The following is a 17,097-nucleotide window of genomic DNA, read 5'->3' as shown; positions in this document are numbered from 1 at the left end:
TCTCTTTGTTTTCCCCTCGCCTGTCTTGTCTGTGTATACATTTTTCACCGTAGAGACAGCAGCAATTGAAGGAGGTGACTCAATAACACCTTTCCAAAGACATTTAAGGATGCACAATAAATGCTCGCCTTTGCCAATGATGTTCATCCTGTGAATGAATAAAAGGTGTCATTGATGGTTTTAAAATGGCCTCTCACACTTTGTTACATTAATGACATTTTCTGCCTTTGGCTGGAGGCCAGGCACATCAGAAGCATAGACACAGACCGTATGTGATTTTGCCAAGGAGATCATCTGCAGTTTCTTAGAGTTCTGTTACGTTGTTCTTATGAGGACTGTCATGAAGCAAGACGGAGTGGGAAAATAAGTCCTGAAGTTCAGTAGGAATTGACTGGTCTCCACAAGCTTAGATTTCTGTGAAGTGCAGGGATTTATGTCAGTTACAACATTTAGAACAATGACTTTGCTGTAAGGCATGTGTTGTGATAAAACAGACTTGAAGTGTGAGAATACTCCACAAACAACTTGGATGTGATGCTTTTTGTCAATCCCTGTCAATATACCAGGAATTATAACAGTCTCTCTTGCTTCTAAAGTTTGATGTTACATCTAGGACATTAAAAGTATTTGCCCAGTACACGTACATCATATGTTTTTCAAAGACTTTACTGCTGGGAATATAGGTTCAGAAGTGCACTTTGAGGATGCTAGAACTTTCATAGAACATTTCAGAAAAGTGATCACTCCTGATTTGCTTAAATAAGCACTTGCTGGTCTCGTATTGAAATGTGAACGGATCAGACGCAGGTCAATAATTCAATATGTCAAGGCTTCTCAATGTGTGGTTCAGAACTGTGTGATCATGACCTGACATATTGGGGTTGCAAGGTACGAGGTAACAATCGTCACCATGGAGGTCCAATCTTCTTGCCCCATCTCTCAATTTTTCATCCCATCACTCTTGTCACTTATTGCTGTCTTTTCCTACTCTCCTCCTGTATCAGTTTACTTTTCTTTCCTGGTCACTTGCATTGTCCCGATCCTCACCTCTATTTTGGCCCGTAAATTATGATAAGGGATTCAGAATGGTCTTGAGCAGGCGATGGGTAAGTGACAGGTGGAGAAACAGTCAGGGATTGGGTTGGAATGCAAGGGGAAGAGGTTAAGTAAACAAGCCTTGAAGCCTACAAGGACGTCCTGCAGAGTAGAGCTGGCTGGCAAGGAGTTAGTTTGGTTGTCAAGATTGGACAGCGTTCAGGTGATTTCAATAATATATATAAATATCAGGAAACACTCAGGATGGACAAGTGAGTTGGAAATGCCAGCTGGAAAAAAAACATGGTCTGAGTGGATGCATGAATAAGCAAATGGATAAAGAATTATTGGGAGTAGGAAAATGTGATCACAGACTCCCTACAGTGTTGAAGCAGGCAATTTGGTTCATTGAGTTCACCGCAACCCTCTGAAGGACCATCCCGTCCAGACCCAGACCCCATGGTTAATCCACATAGACATGCTTGGACACGATGGGAAGTTTTGTATCCACCTGCAATGCACATCTTTGGGCTGTGGGAGAAAACCAAAGCAGTCATTGGGAGAATGTGCGAACTCCAAACAGATAGTTGCTTGAGAGTGGAATCGAACCCAGGTCCCTGGTACTGAGGTAACAGTGCTAACCACGGAGCCACTGCGTCCCTGTGATAATGAGCAGGTAGGCTAGAACTTGCCATGGCAGAATCCAAAATGACAGGACATTAAGAACAGGAGATTAGTCAGTTCTCGGCCATTGAACAACAGGTTGAGCACATCAAGACCTATTAAAGTAGCTCAGTAGTACTCTTACCAATTCCTATTGGGCAAGTTCTCTATTAAAACTCTTACAAGGACTTTATATGTGACTTTCTCTCAGTAGACTGCAAATTTTCTCACATGTGGCAGAATCCTACTTGTACTGGGTCCTGGTCCAAATTCCAACGTGCCAATAAAAATAAAATCTCCTCTTCTGCTTTGTTCTCCATTTTTGGATTTCACTATTGCAGTTTCTGCCCCCCCGCCAGAAATGCCTGGAAGAAAGATTAATTTGAAATAGAACTTATATGAAATTCAGCAAATAAAGCATGCAGGCTCTTGCAAGGATATGTTGCACACAATGGCAGGCACTCAACTCTTGGATTAGACCAGACTGTTCACTTGCTATCCTAGTGCTGACTCGTTTTGTGTGTATTTACATGCCTGTAGCATTCACATCTGGCTTTGCCTTGCTATAATGTTCCTTGCTAGTTAGCGTGCTGATACTTCTAGTGGTGCTGCTGTGAGAAGTGGAGACCATAACTTTATCAACAGTATTACAAGGTAAATGATGGTCTCTGCTAAATGCAGTGAAAACATGAACGATTGATGTGGGTGTCATATGGGAAGGGGGTCAAGCGCAGCAGCCACTCCCTCTTTGTTGTAATGTGTTGGTCGCTCAGCCAATGCGGCACATTCACCAAGTTGGTGAAGGCAAATGCAGAGGCTGAAGCTGAATGATTGATAGAGAAGAGGTACTGGTTATGAGTTCAGCATTTGTGACTGTGTGATTTAGAGATGGTGTTTAGATGGGATGTAAACTGGCTGGCATAGTAGTTAAACAGCAACTGAACTAAAATAATACAGTTGCATGTGTGAAGAAGACCAACTATGTGCCATGGACAGTGTGGTTTTGTGATTGCTGTGCTATTATGCTGCTGGTGAGGGACAACACTAGCTTGCCAGTTCCTGTCTAGGTGCTGACTTTCAAACATGGCACAGGTACAAGGAATGCTAGTTGCTAGGAAGGTATATAAGAAGGCTGACTGACGGAAACAATGTATGGTAAGAGAAGGATGGGATCAGACATGAAGGATGACAGATCTGGGGTGGGTAGTTATTATGGCAAGTTTGGCCTGATAAAGTGAATGACACTCCAAAAAACTTGACAAAACTGGCACTTGGGGCTGAATTCTTCGGGGATTTTTTTAGCTATATTCAATCCGACATAATTACAAAACATTAGCTCAGATGCTGAAGCATCTCTGACTCCATTACAATATTTATAAATGTTAGGAGCTCTAAGAAATCACTAATGACTGTTTCAACACCATGTTAATATAAGGATTGCTGTATCACATACAAGTGCCATGCTGGAGATAGTTGAGGTTCAGTTTTCACATCTCAAAACATCATAGAGCAAGAGTGAAAAAAAGGTGTTTTGCATCTTTAGGACATTAAATCAATTTTCAAATAAATTAAAATGATCTTTCAGTCAGCAAACATCGGCCAGGAACAAGTAAACAATGAAACAATTTAGCAATAACAAGGTGTAGAGCTGGATGAACATAGCAGGCTGAGCAGCGTCAGAGGAAGGAAAGCTGACGCTTTGGGCCTAGACCCTTCTTCAGAAAAGAAAAATTTTTCTTCACAAGAGCCATTTCTTCTGAAGAAGGGTCCAGACCTGAAACGTCATCTTTCCTGCTCTTCTGATGCTTCTTGGCCTGCTGTGTTCATCCAGCTCTACACCTTGTTATCGCTGATTCTCCAGCATCGGCAGTTCCTACTCTCTCTGAAAAAAATCAACGTTTCTTTATTACTTCGGCTGGACATTACTCCTCCAAATAACCTCACACCACACCCCTGCTCCCCCCCGCTCACCTCCAATCCCACATCCCACACTCTGGGAATATACTGTTTCAAACTTGGAGGGAATTGAGAGAAGTGGAACTGCAATACAAGTCAAAGGAACTCTGACAGAGACAGAGGATAAATAATGTCCAGGTTAGTTTCCCATGAGACTTTTTAGGTCAACATTGCTGAAATGTGTAAGTTATGTAAATGGCCAGTATTGTCATTATATGTTTTCTTAACAGCAGTGATGTTTACTTCCAAGCTGTTATAAAATTTACTAATGAAATAGAAAGTGAATATTGGGAATGAGGCTTTCTCAAATAAGTACAGAATAGCATAATGTTGAGATATAGACTTGTAAAGGAAACGTGAAGCTGAAAGGCAGATGAAATTGAATGATTAATAGGTGGAATGGCAATGTGACTGTATAGGAAAACAACTGAATCAGTAAGTTAGAAGTAATAATGTTAAAGGAAGAGCAATGAAATTTTTTATGTACGGTTTACTGAAAAACATAGCCATGAAAATAGTACAAAATTCAGCAGAATGATATATGATTGTCTAAATATTTAAATCATGTGTTCAGAGATTTTTAACCTGTGTACAAAATGTTGTAATGCATTTTCTAATTGCTCAAATGGGTTAGCATTTTTGTTTCATTAAAATATTGGTAATTATGACCAATGAAATTTCCTAGATGCATTTTTAACATTAGATTTGTGCTTATCAACCTAATGCATCAACATCCCACTGCCAGCTTAGTTAAAGCACAGCCTGATGTGACAACAATATTCTTCTGCTCTAACCTAAAGTGATTACAGCTCAATTTTATAAAAATACTAGTGCACCATTCCAGTCAGCCTGCTCACTCCCAGTGAGTGTTCCAATTAGTACCAAGAAAGGTCAATATTATGCCAAAGGCTCACTGTGTCTTGTATTTATACTGTCCTTATGCCCCCAAATCGTTGTTCTATATTCTCAAAATTGCATTTAAATCTTCAACGCTCAAAATGCATTATCATACTGTCAATAATATGTATCTGATCTGGCACCATATCTTCAGATTTAGTTTTATTTATATCATGAATTATATGTATATTAATTTGGGGCAATGCTTATCTGAAATCCATTCAAGTGATTAAGAGCTGCAATTTAAGAAGTTCAAATTGGTCCTTTTTGAAAACGTCTTGTGATACGACTGAAAGGAAATCATTTCTTGTACCGTATGAATATTGTATTCCAGTGCATGAGTTTTGCAGGTGAATCCTATGGAAGGTAATGGTGTTGAACATTGCTTATGGAACATTATTGATGAAGCAGCTGAAGACAGTTTGATCTAGGACTGTACCCTCAGGGATGCCCGCAGTCATGTCCTGTGACTAAGATGACTAATATCCAACAACAACAAACATCTTGTGCTAGGTATCACCCCAACCACTGGTGTTTTCCACTAATTCCTGTTGGCTCTAGTATACTTTAAAAAATGCAAATGCTGGAGATCTGAAATAAAAACAAGTGCTGGAGAACAGTTACAATTTTGATTCTAATGACTTCTGTAGAAGAGTTGATTCCAGACTTGCTGAGTTCTTCTAGCTTTTTTTTGTTTTATCCCATTGACTCAGGTTTTCTTTTTAGCAGTCTTTCATGCTGCAAAAGATCATCTGTTGCCTTGATGTCAAACAGGTTATGGTGGCACATAATCAGAAGTAGCAATAACTATCTGGTGATTAAGTAAGTACAGCAGCAAACCTTGACCACATAGACCCAGACATTATTAATGGAGCTACAAATGATGTCCTGCCCACCAAAACTCTGAAAGCATGGATGATGTTACATTCTGACCCAATTCACCTCACACATTGCAATCCGCTCATATCCTATAATTTGTTATGTAGTACAAGCTTTAGCATGTAAGTATACATTACATGCCTCTCCCTCTCACCACCTTTACCTTTGTGCTGTTATGCATACAGTCACACAAGAGTTACCATATGGCCAGGCAATAATGTGACGTTGAAATCCATTGGAACAATAAACAGAATGAAGAAGACATAACACTGTCACAATCTCACGACCTCGGCCACCACCTCAAATACCGATACTGTGCAAACATTAGCGGCAGCAGTGAGCTGATTACCATGTGGAGCCATCTTTGCTGCCCTTTGAGCAAATGTTGGTGTAAATATAGTATGTGACAGGACAGCATGTAGTTTGGCTACTGGGAATGAAATACTCTGTATGCCATTTCACTGAAGGGTGAGGTCACATTACAAATTCTATTTTGGGAAACTCCGATGATATGTATGATTATGCACATGTCGTAAAAGGCTGATGGGTAGGCATACAATGGTGCAATGGCAGATCTCCCAGACCATGTTTTCACTTAAATGTGGAAGAATCTGGCTCTAATGTAACAAGGGCATATTGCAGAGAATGATGTGCATCATTTTCTGCGGAAGTAGTGGCTAGTTCCACATGAGCATGGGTGGCCCTCTCAATGCTACAACGACTGATAGCCAATGTCTCAGCTTCCATTGCGATGCAAGTGATAAAGAACATGTTTGACATTTGAATGCTGCTGTGGAAACTCAGCGAGGCCCTGAAAAATCAGGTTGTAGTGAGAGTGTTGTATGAGAAGGACAGTGGTTCCATGGAGCACAAACCGTCTGTCCTTTTGTCAAGTGTCATCATTTGTGCTACTACAACTATCTTTCTGCCAGTGCCCCAGCTATGCCTGTCAGCTGTGTTAGACTGTCTGTTGTGGAGTTTGCACATTCTCTGAGTGTCTACATGGGTTTTCCCTGGTTGTGTCTATTTGCCCCCACAATCCAAATATGGGCAGGTTGGGTAGATTGGCCATGCTAAATTTGCCCCTTAGTGTGCAAGTTAAGGGCATTAGCCATGGGAAATGCAATGTTGTGAGGATAGAGCGGGAGGCTGGATCTGTTTGGGATATACCCGCACAGAGCTGGTGCAGTCAAAAAAAGGACCTTCTAGGGGCCTGAGCTGCTTGAGGTCACACTGCACAGCTGTCTGCAGTTGCACTCACTGAATATCAATATCCTTCAAGTAGCTTTGCTCAAATTGTATTGTGCAGAAAGAATGGGATAAATAAATGTTCATGGAAACTCAGAACTGAGGGAATACATGTGCTTGATTAGAAGATGTTTTATAGAATCAGACAGAAAGAGGTGATTCAGCCCATTGCTTTTTTCACCGACCCACTGAAGGATATCCCACCCAGATCCAGCCTCCCACCCTATCCCCAGAACCTTGAATTTCCCATGGCTAATACCCTTAAACTGCACACTAAGGGGAAAATTTAGCATGGCCAGTCCACCCAACCTGCACATATTTAGGCTTGGGCGGGGTAACCAGAGCACCCAGAGGAAACCCACGTAGACACTTGGAGAATGTGCAAACTCCACACAGACAGTCACACACACGAGTGGAACTGAACCTAGTTCCCTGATGTTGTGAGACAGCAGCGCTAACCACTGAGCCACCATGCTTTGGATATTAAATATGATATGGCTGCCTTTATAAATATTGTTTGACTTTTTGTTCTTGCAACGTGGCCAATTTAGCTCTGTAATGGTGACCAGCAGAGCTAATGTAGACATGAAGGCATTGTTTATTGGGGAATTGGGATTGAATGCTGAGGTTACATGATGCTGGTGATGCAATAATGGACAGCCTGAGTAAAGAATGCCATTTGATTTATTTTTTCTTCCCCTGCTTCTCCTCTGCAGCTCACCCATACTTGAGAGTAAGGATGATAAAGTGACAATGTAACGTACAGAAGAGCACCAGAAATATTAACAGCCAATGTGCTAGTGCTGCAGGGTTCCTCCAGAGTGATTCTCATAGCTGAAATATTGTTTTAGACCTTCATGGCCCCTTCTACTATATTTGCATGACAGTGTGATTTTGTTGGAATGCAAGTTAGACTCATAGAAAAATATAGATGAACTGCCCTTTGGTCCAACCCATCCATGCTGACCAGATATCCTAAATTAATCTAGTCCCATTTGCAAACAGTTGGCCAAATCCTTCCAAACGCATCCTTTTCATATACCCATCCAGATGCCTATTTAATGTTGTAATTGCACCAGCCTCCACCACTTCCTCTGGCCACTTGTCCCATACATGCACCACCCTCTGTGTGAAAATGTTGCCCCTTAGGTCCCTTTGAAATCTTTCCCCTCTCACCTTAAACCTATGCCCACTAGTTTTGTACTCCTCCACCCTGGGGAAAAGACTTTGACTATTCACCCTATCCATGCCCCTCATGATTTTATAAACTTCTATAAGATCCCCCCTCAGCCTCTGACACTCCAGCGAAAAGAGCCCCAGTCTATTCAGCCCCTCCCTGCCCCTCAAACTCTCTAACATTGGCAACATCCTTTTATGACCGTTTCAAGTTTCACAACATCCTTCCTATAGCAGGGGCCCAGAACTGAATGCAGTATTCCAACAGTGATCTACAGTGTCAGGATTACACTTTGTAAGATTAGTGCAGAAATCCTAGTAGCCAGCCCTTAGTTTGCTATATTGCCTCCACTGCAGATGGCACAGGAAACTGTCATGGATTGAAGGCATCATGATTGCTGCCAGAACATCGAACACTACCCCATGTCCTTTGAGGCTTAAGGTCAAACAACAGTTGAAAATTTCAGGATTGGAATCGGTTTCACTTGAGGCACATCTCAGAGTTGGCATGTAACACCACCATGACAAAGGCACCTGACTCCATTAGGAAGGTTATATGCATGTCCTGGATGTTTCCCTTTACCAAGAGAGAATGAAACAGTGTTCAGCTCTTTTGGAATACAGAACTTCCTTGACTTCCCTCACACAATAGCAATAAGTGACAGACCAGGAGGTGTTGTACTGATTAGCTGTTCAAACCTGGAAGGAGCCAGAAGCCTAATCTTTCATGGCTGCAGTAAAGTTGCCAATGGCACAGCTGCCCTCATTATGCATGTGCCGTTGCAGCTGATTTAGCAAGGATGTCCATAATGAAGCTGACGTTTAGGCAGGAGAATTTCTCCTTGACAGCCTCAGTGAATATAGCCTCTTGCTGAGGGCAATTCCATTCCCCCTCCCATCCCTTTCATTCTTCATCCACAGCATTTCCTACATTGTCACATTTTTGTTGTCATGAAGTCAAATCACATGCTGTAGACTTGAGTCGCAAACAACTTAGACCAGAAAAGGTTTGCACAAACACAACATGAACCAGTAGAAATCAATCAATCAATACCAGAAAAATATTTATTAAAATAGCATCTCCAATGTATCCAAATTGCTCCAAGTTCTTCATTATAAAGCAACAATTTGAGCTCCAGTGATATGTGGTAATACCAGGATGGATTATCCATAACAATGGTTTGTTCATGGAAGGAAGTTTTAAGGACCCTTGTAAAAGAAGATGTGAGATAGAGAGACAAAGACTTGTAGGGAGAGATCTCAGGGAGCATTGGAGTTGAACAAGTAGGCAGTGCAAAGGATATGCAGAGTCATTGGTGTCAGGTTTCAGGCAGGTGACAACGAGTGAGAGGTGATGTTGCAGGCAACAGAGAGAAAGGTGGAACAAGAGCATCAGTGGGAAGTTGATGCAGTGACAGAAATATGGTGAGTTTGAGGTATCAGAGTGAAGATGGTTGTACTTCTGCTGACAAAGTGGAGAGGCCAAAAATCTCTCAACGCCAGGTTATCGTCCAACAGGTTTATTTGAAAACACAAGCTTTTGGAGCCTCAGTCCTTACTGAGGAAGTATCACAGGAACCGAAACGTTAAGTCTGATTTTTTTTCTTCACAGATGCTGCCAGACCTGCTGAGCATTTCCAGCAACTTCTGTTTTTGTTTCTGATTTACAACATTGACAGTTCTTTCGGGAGTTTTTTTTTTAAGTTAGCCCTAATGTTGATTACCCTGCAAAATACTTGATGCAACACAGACTTAAGACAAAAAAAGCAGCCCATGGAATTTTAGATAACAAAGTGTGAAGCTGGATGAACACAGCAGGCCAAGCAGCATCTCAGGAGCACAAAAGCTGACATTTCGGGCCTAGATCCTTCATCATCTCTGATGAAGGGTCTAGGCTCGAAATGTCAGCTTTTGTGCTCCTGAGATGCTGCTTGGCCTGCTGTGTTCATTCAGCTTCACACTTGGTTATCTTGGATTCTCCAGCATCTGCAGTTCCCATTATCTCTGATACAATTTTAACCCACAACCCATAGAATTTATTTTATTTAATCTCAGTATGGGCCCTGAGGTCTGTACATGATGGATACTGGATAAGTCAGTGGACGACATAAGGACAAAGGTGGCAGCTATGGGCATGGATTTGACTTGAGTTCACTCTCACTGGCACAGAGGCCTAAACGAACAATATGAGATAGATATAGAGACATTGGTAGTCATTGAAGAATGTGCAGGATAGTGTGATGGGTAGGGACATGGGTTGTCAGGGATGGGGAAGAGAGTGGAGTTAAAGGCTAAAGGCCTACTGTTTGTTATCATTCTTTTACAGTTGGGATAATGTGCTAGAGCACTGAGGCCAGCTGTCAGACAGCTCACCCCCACATGCACTCAATTGGTCCTTGCTGTCTCCACACTGTATTCAGGACCAAAAATTCAGACCTGAATTTTTCACTTTGTGCACCATTTCTTATAGACGTGGTATGAAACTACCTTCTGATCTTTGGGAAATGGATAATTTTTCATTCACAAGACCCTCAATGAAGAAAAATGTGAGTTGGAAGCCAGAGTTGTGGGTCTATTTCTTTTATTTTAAGTGTAATCAGATTTTTCCCTAATTTTCCTGAAGTAGATAGGATGATCTGAATAGAGAAAATCTGGTAGTCTATGTTACATAGAGGACAGTCTTCAACCATGTGAGATCTCAGGTGACTGTACACACAATACAAAAGAAAGTAAGTCTCTACTAGGAACCTTTCAGCAGGGTCGTATGATTTAAATTTTGCCTTAAAAAAAGAACCCACTAGATTGAGGTGACCATACTTTCTAAATTGAAACAGGAACTCACTGGCTAGAAGCATGACAAGACAGCGAAGTAGAGAAATGTAGGTTGTGCAGTGTAGTAATTTGAAACAACCTGTCACTTAACACTTGCATACATTCAGTAAAACTGCAAAGCAATTGTGTATTTAACTGCTGCTGATGTGACATCACCCCATTAAAGCACATCCTGGCACCACTTATAGTAATACAGTTCCACTGTTCAGATCCGTCAGGTCTGATCCCCAATTTCTCTATAGCCTGGTTTTTGTCGGATCAACTTTTGCAGGCAGTCTGGGGAAATAATTGGTGACGGAGTTTTAAAGAAGCATGTATAGTAAGAGCAACGTTCTGTTTTGTGTAGTTGCACTCTCTTAGAGATGCTCTGTTTCCACTTAAAATAAAAAAATACCAATTGCTTAACACCGATAATAAAATGTGAGGCTGGATGAACACAGCAGGCCAAGCAGCATCTCAGGAGCACACAAGCTGACGTTTCGGGCCTAGACCCTTCATCAGAGAGGGGGATGGGGAGAGGGAACTGGAATAAATAGGGAGAGAGGGGGAGGCGGACCGAAGATGGAGAGTAAAGAAGATAGGTGGAGAGAGTATAGGTGGGGAGGTAGGGAGGGGATAGGTCAGTCCAGGGAAGACGGACAGGTCAAGGAGGTGGGATGAGGTTAGTAGGTAGATGGGGGTGCGGCTTGGGGTGGGAGGAAGGGATGGGTGAGAGGAAGAACAGATTAGGGAGGCAGAGACAGGTTGGAGTGGTTTTGGGATGCAGTGGGTGGGGGGGAAGAGCTGGGCTGGTTGTGTGTTGCTTAACACAATTGTGTCTATTCCAGATTGTCATAAATATATCCTTTTAAAGCTGCTTCTGAAAACATTGATTATGCTTTTTTGCTGCATCATTTTTAGTTTAGTGCAGAATCTAGAATGTTCCACATTGGAAGCAAGAGTAGGCGTTATGTAGCCCATCAAGCTTGTTTCACCATTCAGCTAGATCTGATTTGTCTAATTTTTGCAATCTAACTCCACCAACCTGTACTTTCATTTACCCTAACTCTCTTTTTATCTTTGGATAAATCCGCTGGGGTGTGAAATCATGATAAACCGGAAGGGCTGTAGAAATGGATAGGAATTGCAACTGCTGATTATCACACAATAGCAATTCATACTTGTCCAATGGAATGTTATCTATCAAACCCAAATTTAGAATTAACAATTGAATTAACATAACATATTGTTTGCACTATGGACTTAAAAAATTTTAGTAACCTTGTCAATAGAACTGCTTACTAATTATACCCCAAAATTGCCTTGCTCCATTTTTTAGCAGCAATAGTTTTACTATATCCACCAACTGTTTCATTAATACCTTCTGAACTCGTAATGAAATCAACCCTTATCCTCATTCATTCCAGAAATATGATCCAATTTGTAAAACCTCTCTGTAACTTAATCCCTGTGGTTCTAATATCATCCTGATGACAATACGCGGCACTCATTCAAAGAGTGATATACCCTTATTCAGATCTGATGCCCAAAAACTGTTCACAAAGTCATATGCAGCTCAGACAGTACCACACTTCAAAAGCAACTTCAGTTATGCTTCATTATCTGTATTTGACTCCAAACCTACTAACTTTGAATTGTTTAATATTTACTTGTTTCAAACAGTCTGTGATTTTCTATGTGAGATGAGAAACGCCAGCACCACCCCCAAAGAAAGGTTCACAACCCCTTTCTTTGTTGGAGATTTGACGGCAAATTCACTAAAATTGCATAATTTGAATATGGGTTTGAATCCTATCATAGCATATGGTGAAATTCGAATTCAATGAAATGAACTAAAAACTTGTCCAATGGCAACCATGCAACCATTGCCGATTATTCTTAAAAAAATCTACTTTACTGCTATCCTTTAAGAAAATAAATCTGATATTCTTACCAAGTCTGACTCGAATATAACTCCACAACCCATGCTGGGCAATTCTGGATGGGCAATGAACACTGACTCGAGCTCGTGATGCCAACATCCCATTAACCTCTCTTTTAAAAAGAAAGTCCTTGTTGTGTCCTCAGCTTCTGCACTATCTTTTACCCCCTCCCATATTGAACCTGTTACATTTGCCTGAAATGTTTACCTAATCATGGAATGAAACCATCTGTCCCCCCTTTTATATCAAGAACTGAAGCCAATCCCATATATCACCCTGACAAATGAATTCCACATTTTGACTGGTCTAGACAATGCGAGACACGATGAAGATTGACATTTCAGCATAAGAACAAGCATGATTTTATTTGAGTCTAAATATCATGAACCAAGTGGTGTTGATGAGAGAAAGTATCTTATCCAGGTACTATCTGGCAATGTACAATGGCAGACATTTAAACAAAAATAGTTGAAGACTCAAAACAAATATGATACAAAGAAGCTACAGAGAGATATAGATAGATTACATGAGTGGGTAAAAACTTGGCAGCAGGAATTATGAAGGAACTGATTATTATTTAAATGGAGAAAGACTGCAGCAACCCATGTCACCACGGGGTTTTAGAAGTCTTTAGAAGTTTAGAAGTCAAAAGGCTAGCATACAACATTCAGCAGGTAACGGAGAAGCCAAATGGAATGCTGGTTTTTATTTTGAAAGCAAATATTATCAAAGCAGGTCTTGCAAAAGCTATAAGGCACAAGTCATATCACAGCTGCAAAATTTTGCATCTCCTCCTCTAAGGAAAGATATACTGGCATTAGAAGCAGTCCAGAGAAAGTTCGCTAGATTCACTCCAGCTATAGATGGATTTCCATATAAACAGTGATTGAGTAGGTTGAGAATGTACTTATTGGAGTTTAAAAGAATTTAATGAGTCTTTATTGAAACATAGAAGATCGGGTTGATGCTGAGAGATTGATTTCCCCCATGGGAGAGTCCAGAACCAGAGGACATAATCACAGAGTAAGGGGTTGCCTATTTAAACCAAAGAGGAGGAATTTCTTCTGAGGATAATGAATCAGCACAGAAGATTATTGAGATTACATCATTAAGTATATTCCAAGGTGAGGAAGACAGATTTTTAATCAATCAGTGAAGGAATTGAAGATTATGTGGAAAAAGAAAGAACATGGAATTGAGGGTTAACATATCATGATCTTGTTGGATGATGGAGTAGAGATGATAGGCTGTATGGCCTACTTCTGCTCCTAAGCCTTGTAGTCTCTAGAAAAGCAAGAAATATGGTCTATTGGCCGTAGATGCCAAATGGAGAAATATTGTAGCAAGTTGCACTTTATCCATTTTGTTAGATTCAATATGAGGCTTTGGGTAAATAATTCATCCAATTGTTTGATTTTACATAGCAAAAATGGATAACCTATCAAACGGTGAGAATCACCTTGCCTTGGTGCTTTTGTAATGAGAATGGTGACACTCAGTAAATTTTCAAATAATTCATTTTTAATTTTGGTTATATAACTTTCTGTGATAGAATAACTGTATGTCAAATTTAACTTTAAATGTTCTATTTATTATATTTATAGGAGTATACACAGATTATTGATATGACGCTACAATTCATGTGTAAAAGTTTGCATTTTAGTGCTATCACCCAAGTATTTCCAATGATTTTTTTTACAAAAAAGTTGTTAGAAAATGGCAGATTCAATTTTTATTAATATTCATGACAACATTAAAACTAAGATTATTTCAGAATTTTTGAAATAGTGTGAAAATGAGCAACGATCGTAAGGTTTTTTTGCAGGATCGTATGTTTGTAATTTTGATGGCAAGTCTTGATTGTGAAGAACTTTTAGTCTAACTAAATGTTGTGCTTGGGTTAAACATATTAAAAATCTGTATATAACCCCAAAGAATCTGTCTGTTACTACCAAGTAATTGACTTTATTGTGTGGCTTATATAAATTCTATGCTACTTGCTTGCTTTCCTTTTATTAGGAAGCCCAGAGGTAAAAAGCATGATTAATAAGATGGTGATAAAACTCCCCTGTTAGAATTCCAACTCAGCAGAGAGAAAGGCAGACCAGACAATTGTACATGGAGGTTATGAGATCTGTTTCATGACTCTTCCAGTTCTCAATTATTGATTTTAATATGGGAAACATAATTCCTGTATTGATAGTTCAATCTACTTTCCTGTTAAATGAGACTCCACACAAGTACAGCAAATCCAAAATATTATTCTCCCCAAATTCCCCTTTAGCAATTGCATAGTTAGCCATTCTGTCTGAAACAAAGAGCGAGAAATGAGTTTAATCTTATGTCATCAGATTCTATTTTTACCACTTCTTAAAATTTCTTTTTGTGTAAAATAGGAACACTTCTGGTGGACAACTTGCAAATTACAGGTCATGCAGGAGGCTCAAATCCTACAATTGCTTTATCGTTGAAAGGCAACAATGACTATTGGGTCCTTCTGGATGCTGTCAATCAGCGATTGTATTTGAACAGTACTGGCCGAGTTCTCGACCGAGATGTAAGTTGTACTAGCAATGCTATCCTTAATGTTTCAAATTTGGGAAGAAGACATATTGTAGTGTTCACTTTGGGGTAACTTTGCAAGGCTCTTTATTGTTATACTTCCACCTTTGTTCATGTTCAATGATAATTCTTCCAAAGTGAACTGCTTGTAGAAGTACATTTGTGTGTCCCTTTTACTCACGCACACACGTGCATGCTAAAACTAAACATTGACCCATTTCTCCTTACATATAATCTATGTGCAATTTTATGTGTGCTTTGAAAAGCTGTTAAGCACTTTGTTATAGATTGATTGTTTTTTCAAATTGTTGTCTTGGTGTTTCATTAGTCAACTGTGAGTTTATTCAACTGTGATTGTTTATCCCTCCTGGTGTTGAAGTACTAAAAATCTTCAATACTGAAGCCTGATGCCTATAACTTTCTGGATTATTTGCTCCTTACAAAAGTATATTAATTTTCATGTGAAAGAGAGTGAACTGTTTTATTTATCAGGATGTACTTTGTAAAATAATATATTGGCTTCTTTTGTTTATTTTTACCAGTTGCTTTATTTTCTAGTTTATTACCATTTGTCTCGTATTTATGTTGACTCATTTGTGTGTGAAAAGTTTAGGGCTTAAATCTCTGGGGCTAATTAAGTATTCTTTCTTTGCCTTTTAATCTTCATTCCTGTCAGATGAATATGATTTTTTTTATGTTCATGGAGGAATTGTAACTCTGGGATATTGCCCTTTTGAGAATCGCGAACTATGTGCTTTTTCCGTTCAGCTATCAAATCTTCAATTCCCTTTCTCTCATCAATGGAAAAAATGTTGTTGCCACTGTTTCTGACTTTACAAGATATGCTGCAGTGACAATGCACTGAACAATTTGAGTGATCTGCAAGGAATCAGAAAAAGAAGCTGCATACCTAATGTACTTCCATTGAAAGAAAATACATTCACAAAAAAGTGCAGTTGTTGGCTATAACACTTCAAATGGAACTTCCAGACAGTATAGAACTCCTAAATTAGTTTGTACCACAATAGAAGCAGTAATTGCAGGCAATGCTGAGTAGGTCAGGCAATCAGGTAATTTACAGAGAGTCAACTGTTTAGGTAGTTGACCTTTCATTGGAACTCAAATGTTTGAGATGCAATGAGTTTTACACAAGCCAGGAAAGGAGGCAAGGGGTGGAACAAAAGTGAAGATCTATGACAGGATAAAAGGCAGGAGGTTAAACAAAGAAGTATAACAGTGCTGAACACTGGAGGTGATAATAAGCGATGCATAATATTTTTGAGTTGGGAGTCTTTAATGTCCATCAGTGGTTTGGCAGCCCCAACATGCGTGATATTGGCTCAGTTGCTAGCTGAGTCTGTGGTAGTCAGATAGTAGAGATCCAACAAGAGGTACAAACCTGTTTGACCGTGTCTTCATTAATCTGCCTGTCAGCCAGCCAGCAATACATTTATCCATTCCAGTACTGGTACGAGTGTCACTGCACAAACCTTGAGGAGACTAAGCCACATCTTCACATTAAATCATTCTCCCATCATATTGTGTGTGTGGAGCTTATGTTCTGTGATGTGGACATTTTGCTGCTGTCCCTCTTTCCAATGCTTGCTTCTGCTCATGTGATAACCTGACTATCTCTCATGTACAAGCAACTGAGGCATATGAACAGGTGTAGAACCAGATTATGGACAATGTGAGAACGCATCCTCAGAGTACCCACCTACTATGGGCTCCTCAATATACTCCCTTTTAGATCATTTTGTGATTACCATTTCTAAAAAAAATGAGTATTTTTTTTCTCTTTCTCAGTGGGTTATGTGACTTTCTCCACCTAGAAGGCAGCGTCAACAGATTATTAAATATTTTTAAGACAGAATCCTATTATGGAGGAGAATCATGGATTACTGGTAGATAGGTGAGAAATGTAGAA

At 39.9% G+C, this 17,097-nt stretch overlaps 1 protein-coding gene across 1 annotated transcript in view; it reads left to right on the top strand.

Moving 5' to 3' along the window:
* pcdh15b (protocadherin-related 15b) overlaps window positions 1-17,097 on the top strand; it is a 799,002-nt gene that overhangs the window by 258,175 nt on the left and 523,730 nt on the right. Inside the window, exon 6 of the mRNA XM_059653150.1 lies at window positions 15,005-15,165. Within this exon, the coding sequence (XP_059509133.1) occupies window positions 15,005-15,165 (161 nt within the window). The remainder of the gene's footprint in view (window positions 1-15,004; window positions 15,166-17,097) is intronic.

Source organism: Stegostoma tigrinum, chromosome 20 (assembly GCF_030684315.1).
Source record: "Stegostoma tigrinum isolate sSteTig4 chromosome 20, sSteTig4.hap1, whole genome shotgun sequence".
In the NCBI taxonomy this organism is placed as follows: Eukaryota; Metazoa; Chordata; class Chondrichthyes; order Orectolobiformes; family Stegostomatidae; genus Stegostoma; species Stegostoma tigrinum.
This window is presented reverse-complemented; position numbering and strand designations above follow the sequence as displayed.